At 27.5% G+C, this 5,256-nt stretch overlaps 1 protein-coding gene across 3 annotated transcripts; it reads right to left on the bottom strand.

Annotated features, from left to right (window-relative positions):
* Positions 1 to 371: 371 nt before the first annotated feature.
* On the bottom strand, positions 372 to 4,823 carry LOC112273230 (uncharacterized). Of its 3 annotated transcripts, XR_016498908.1 has the most exons (5): positions 2,919 to 3,944; positions 2,368 to 2,777; positions 1,730 to 2,196; positions 1,393 to 1,503; positions 372 to 914 (listed from the first exon to the last, which is right to left on the bottom strand). XR_016498908.1 is itself a non-coding variant. In XM_090245145.1 (4 exons), the coding sequence occupies exons 1-3, from the start codon at positions 3,099 to 3,101 to the stop codon at positions 1,749 to 1,751; spliced, it is 1,041 nt and encodes a 346-aa protein (XP_090101271.1). In that variant the 5' UTR covers positions 3,102 to 4,823; the 3' UTR covers positions 1,063 to 1,503; positions 1,730 to 1,748. The 3 variants fall into 3 exon arrangements, 2 of the variants coding, with proteins under 2 accessions (XP_090101271.1, XP_024357491.1); XM_090245145.1 differs by lacking the exon at positions 372 to 914 and having other exon boundaries at positions 1,063 to 1,503; positions 2,919 to 4,823; XM_024501723.3 differs by lacking the exons at positions 372 to 914; positions 1,393 to 1,503 and adding an exon at positions 1,063 to 1,392.
* Positions 4,824 to 5,256: the final 433 nt, after the last annotated feature.

Raw genomic sequence — 5,256 nt, 5'->3', positions numbered from 1 at the left:
ATTCATTAAATTTTATTTAATTTATGATTTTATTTATAAGAAATAAACCACATTACCATAGAAAATTTACCTTTGAAATGCATTATAAGACAGAAGACAGTTCTAATGCATGAAAATAATTATCTAAATGTAAAAGATCAAGAAGGTTGAAAAAGTTGAAATCTTTAAGTTTAAAAATAAAAATATGCACTGTTCTTTTACATATTATTTGAACCCAAAACACAATCCAGAACCACCCAAACATTGCTGGAAAATTATAAACAACACTGTTCTACTCAACTTTCCATGTTTGATTTTGTGTGTTAAATAGATGAATCACAAACTGACTACACAGTGACAATATGGCATTTTCAAAGAAGTTGTCAACCTAATGTAAAGAAAGAAGACAAAGTCATTTTTACACATTGGGGCACATGAGATTACAAATCAATTTCCAGTATGAATTAATTGAAGCACTTTAATTTGCTCCAATCAAATATTTAATAAATCATTCAAGGATTATACACCTCAAATTTGCAAAATTCAAAGTATCAATTACAGTGGAGTATCAAAAAATATCCAACTTGTATAGTGTTGCTTAAACATATTTGTATGCATCATCTACTTTAAAAACTTCCTTTGGAAATAGCAAAGAGATTATAACAAATTATTCTAAATTGAAATCATGTTTCTTCTTCTTCTTCTTCTTCTCATTTATTTATTTAGTTATTTAATTTCTTTTCTTTGCTTCTTCTACTGCTATATTTTTACAAAATTTTAGCCAATTGAAGAATAAAAAACGTTTTTCAGAAAACTAAAAACATAATAATATAAAACTTATTTCATAAATCCAGCACTATCCATGATCATTGCACATTAATAATCAAACAGTACTCAGATTATTATTATAGTTTTTTTACTATCTCTCTTTCTTTCTATATATATATATATATATATATATATAGATATTTGAATTTATATCAAGACATTACAAACTAATTGTCAGTTTCAACTCTCAATGTTATTAGTGTAAGGAAAGAAAAAAAATGTGTGTATATATATATATATATATATATATATAATCTGGAAAGTAACGAATATCATGAAAACTTTATTTACATCTCTGATAGTGTAAAAAAATTGTTTTCTTTGCAAATCATCCAAATAACTATCACTATTAGACATCATTGTAATGACTGAATTCAATACAGTACAAATATTTGTTCCGACACTTGTCACACATTTATATATTCTTGATACACACACACAAAAAAAAAAAAAAAAAAAAAAAAAAAATCCAAAAAATATGAAACAATATACCACTATGTATATGTATTCTACTGCATTTTATTAGTTGTACTTTTCCCACATATTTAAAGTTAAAACATGTCTTTACTCAGAATTAATTAGTACCTGAGTACATGTTTTCATAGTAGGTCTAATAAATTTTATGTATTATGTTTAACTTATATATGTGTAAAATTTATTTTTCAAAAAGTAGCATAATTTAAATTTACAATGAAACTGAATACACACACAAAATTTATAAGAATTAAATACCGAGGCATCATCTTTTGCAATCAAGGTGTATTATACTACTTACAAAGTACCAAATTACACAATAGTTTGTCACCTAAATTCATGATTTTACCCTTACAATTATATATTCACTTGTTTATATTGATTCAATATTAAGAATGTCAGCAGTACTTCAATTAAATATAAAAATATTTGAATAAAAACAACATACCTCTTTCACATAATTTTTTTTAATAAATATCTTTGCCAAGGCAACTTTTAATAATTTTTTTTTGCTCATTTGTCAACTTAATTGGAAACTTAATATCAAACCTCACAATAAGATTGCCCTTCTTCCCGGGCTCTTTTAAAACAGGCATTCCTTCTTTGAACACAACCTTTTCAAAATCAGGTTTGATTATATTGGAACAAGGAATGTTTAAAACTCTAAAGTCAAGAGTGGTTAATGTCACTGTACAACCCACAAGAGCATCGGCCAAGTTTATTTTTTGGATGCTAATCAAATTGTCCCCATCTCGTGAAAATGTTGGATGTGGTTTTTCATCGATGAGGAAAACCATGTCCGCAGGAATCATTCCCGGGTGTTGATTGCCCTTCTCGGGGAAAACGATTTTTGTGCCTTTTTTCCAACCGGGTTTAACTTCAATAGTGAGAACTTCTTGAGTCTGCACAACTTGGCTGCAAATTTTCATGAATATCCATGTTGGCACCACTCCAAAGCCTCATGATTTTTGTACATATATATTTACATATATTTAAATGTAAGTAGTCTCCTTTTCATTAAAAAACATGATTATAATTCTTTTATAAAGATTGGAAAAAATGAACTAAGCTCAAAAGATATGTTACCCATTGTCATCCAAGAGAGATCTTGCAATTTTGAGTTTTTTAACACAACCATTTGTCAATTCTTCAAGAGTGCAAGGTAAGAGGTTTGTGATTGGCGCTAATTTTTTCAAGTGGGTTTTTGTAGGAACAACTAGTGCACATGTACTTTTTGGAGGTGGATTGGGAAGTGTGGGCTTCAAGCATTTGTGGGCTCTAGGATTAGGGTTTCCAAACATTCCATCAAATGGGCTTGTGCCCCCACAAAACTCTGCAAACACTTCTTCCGGCATCCGCGGCACAAACTCAAACATGTTGGTATTCCCTCCCATTGAAAATCCATGTGTTCCAGTTCCCACAATGGGAGCTTGTCCTTTGAGACCCGCCTCTCCATATGTGTTGTATATGGCACGTTTGTGGGCATTGCTCAAAACCTAATTCATCTTTCCAATGAAACTCAATTTTGTGTATAATAAAAATTTGTTAACAAGGATGAGTGCAATGTCAAACTATTCATATTTTCATTATAAATAAGAACAAAAGCATGCCACCACAACAACATAGTGCATACATACCTCGTAAGCTTCACTAATCCTAGCAAATTTAAGTTGTGCTTTTTCACTATTTATAAGATTTTTTAGTGGATGCCACTTCATTGCCAATGTTTTGTAAGCCTGTCTAACATCATTGGTGGTGCAATGTTGCCCTACCTTCAAAGTTTTATAATAATCATTTTGAATATATTTTTTAGCATCCATTTTCTACTGGATATTTTATTTTATTTTATTTTGTTTTATTTCATTTTTTTGTTTTTGCTTGTCACTGTTATCCTGTTTGATGGAATTTTTAGGTGTACATAAATTTCATTTGGATCAACTAAAATGAATCATATGACATATGTTTTCAAAGAATATTGAATTGTGGTTTCAAAAGATGTTTGTTTCATGTCCTGTACTTTTGTTGTCCTCCATACAATGCTATAATTTATTAAGTTTAAATTTAGAAAATTATTTATTTAAAAATCACATACATCTATTTTCAATTTAAAAATAAGGATAATGTGTTTTTCCAAAATAAAATAAAATAATAATTAGTCAAAAAAGATCTACTTCAGTGTCAATAGATTTTTAGATGATATTTTTGGATGTAAAATTTCAAATTAGTACCCTAGATCTTTTTAACCTCAAAAGAAATATAAGATATAAGGTTCTTTTTACCACAATTCTTTGTTAATATATAAAATCCAACTAAAATTGATGAAACAAATTAACAAGATAGTTGAAGTATTTTAAAATAGTAATTTCACTTTATCTTCTTTAAATTGATGAAAAATGTAAAAAACTTTAAAATACGTGAATAATCCATTACAAAATTATAAATTCTCATTTGATTTTAATAAAATTCGATGCTAATTATTTTTTAAAGTTCAACTTTTGAAATAATACATGGTCTTTTTTAGGAATTTTTAATACATACTTTCCCAATAGAAATATACAAATAATAAACCACAAAAAATAAGATAAATTAAAATTTATTTTCTATTTTAAAAATAATTAAAATCAATTGCCTCATTTGTAAAATATTACTCTGAATGAATATATATATATATATATATATATATATCGTAAAATTAGAAAAGAAGGCATTTTATTAAAATAATTTAAAAATAAATATAGTAATCTCATGTCTTTGAAATTTTAGATTGAACTTTCTGTCAACCAATCCCATAAAAGTTGCATCCTCAACTTGACATGAAAGCCCATGTTGAGCACAAACTCATTTAATAATATCCCATAACATTTTCAACTCATTTATGTAACAGAATCTTTTATATGCACAGAGTTTAATATTGAATGTGGATTCAAACAGTCACTTCAAAAAAAAAAAAAATCTACATCTTTTGACCTCATTAAGAACTACAACAAAATAAGAAAAAATATCCAAATATAATATTTGGATTTTAAACAACTGTGTATTACAGTGATTTCATAACATCATTAAATTTTGTAAAAAATAACAAAAGAACAAAAACAGATTCAATCTTTGAGAATATGTCTATGCATATAATTCAAATTATAATTGAAAATTTTACATTCTAACATCACTGTACAACTCGTTTTGTAGAATACTATATATATATAAATATATATAATTACAAACATTTGAAGAAAGCAGGCTTTATATAATAGCCCCCCAAACTAGACAGACAAATGAATATCTTCCAACAAAATTTTATATTTAGAGGACCAAGTTTAGGGTAGAACCATCTTCTTACACCTTTTGACATAAAATCTTCGAACATTTTTTTGATCAAAGCATGTGTCACAATGGTTGCTCTATATAATAAAGTTGTCATACTTTGGTATGGCAAATCTAGGTATAATTCTTAGCAATGACAACGGCTTCAATTTGCTCAATGTGATAAATTTATTTAAATACACTGTACAGGTTTTAAACGGAATTTGGCTACTTCGGCTTTGGTTATTCATCTAATTTCATGTGGGCTATACTTTAATTTGGGCTACTTATCTATGTTCCAAGGGTTGGGTTGCAGGGTGTAGGGGGGCACATTGAAAAAACAAATTAGGCTTGCATGCACTCTTCATTTGGATCTAAATGGGTATAAAAGTTTTGTCTTCTCAATGCCCCATATGGAGGTGGATCTAGAACCAATACCATGACATTTAAAAAAATTCTTTTTAAGTGAATTCCATATTATTATTATTATTATTTTATATATTATTCCATTTTTTTTTCTTTCTTTTTAAAAAATACTCACTTTTTTGACAAATATATATATATATATATATATATATATATATGGAGATGTTAAATAGATAAAAGTTTTTAATAAATCAACCTACCTATCTAGACCACACCTATCTATTCTACCTTTCTACCTTTCCATCTTGC

This window comes from Physcomitrium patens, chromosome 20 (assembly GCF_059467195.1).
Source record: "Physcomitrium patens ecotype Gransden chromosome 20, ASM5946719v1, whole genome shotgun sequence".
NCBI lineage: Eukaryota > Viridiplantae > Streptophyta > Bryopsida > Funariales > Funariaceae > Physcomitrium > Physcomitrium patens.
This window is presented reverse-complemented; position numbering and strand designations above follow the sequence as displayed.

Bases quoted from the DNA above. Each gene is read 5' to 3' on its own strand.
- LOC112273230 (XM_090245145.1), bottom strand. From the start codon at position 3,101: ATGGATGCTAAAAAATATATTCAAAATGATTATTATAAAACTTTGAAG. The intron at 2,778-2,918 runs GTATGTATGCAC...AAGATGAATTAG, and splicing joins GGATTAGTGAAGCTTACGAG to GTTTTGAGCAATGCCCACAA. The intron at 2,197-2,367 runs GTAACATATCTT...GAAAATTTGCAG, and splicing joins TCTCTCTTGGATGACAATGG to CCAAGTTGTGCAGACTCAAG.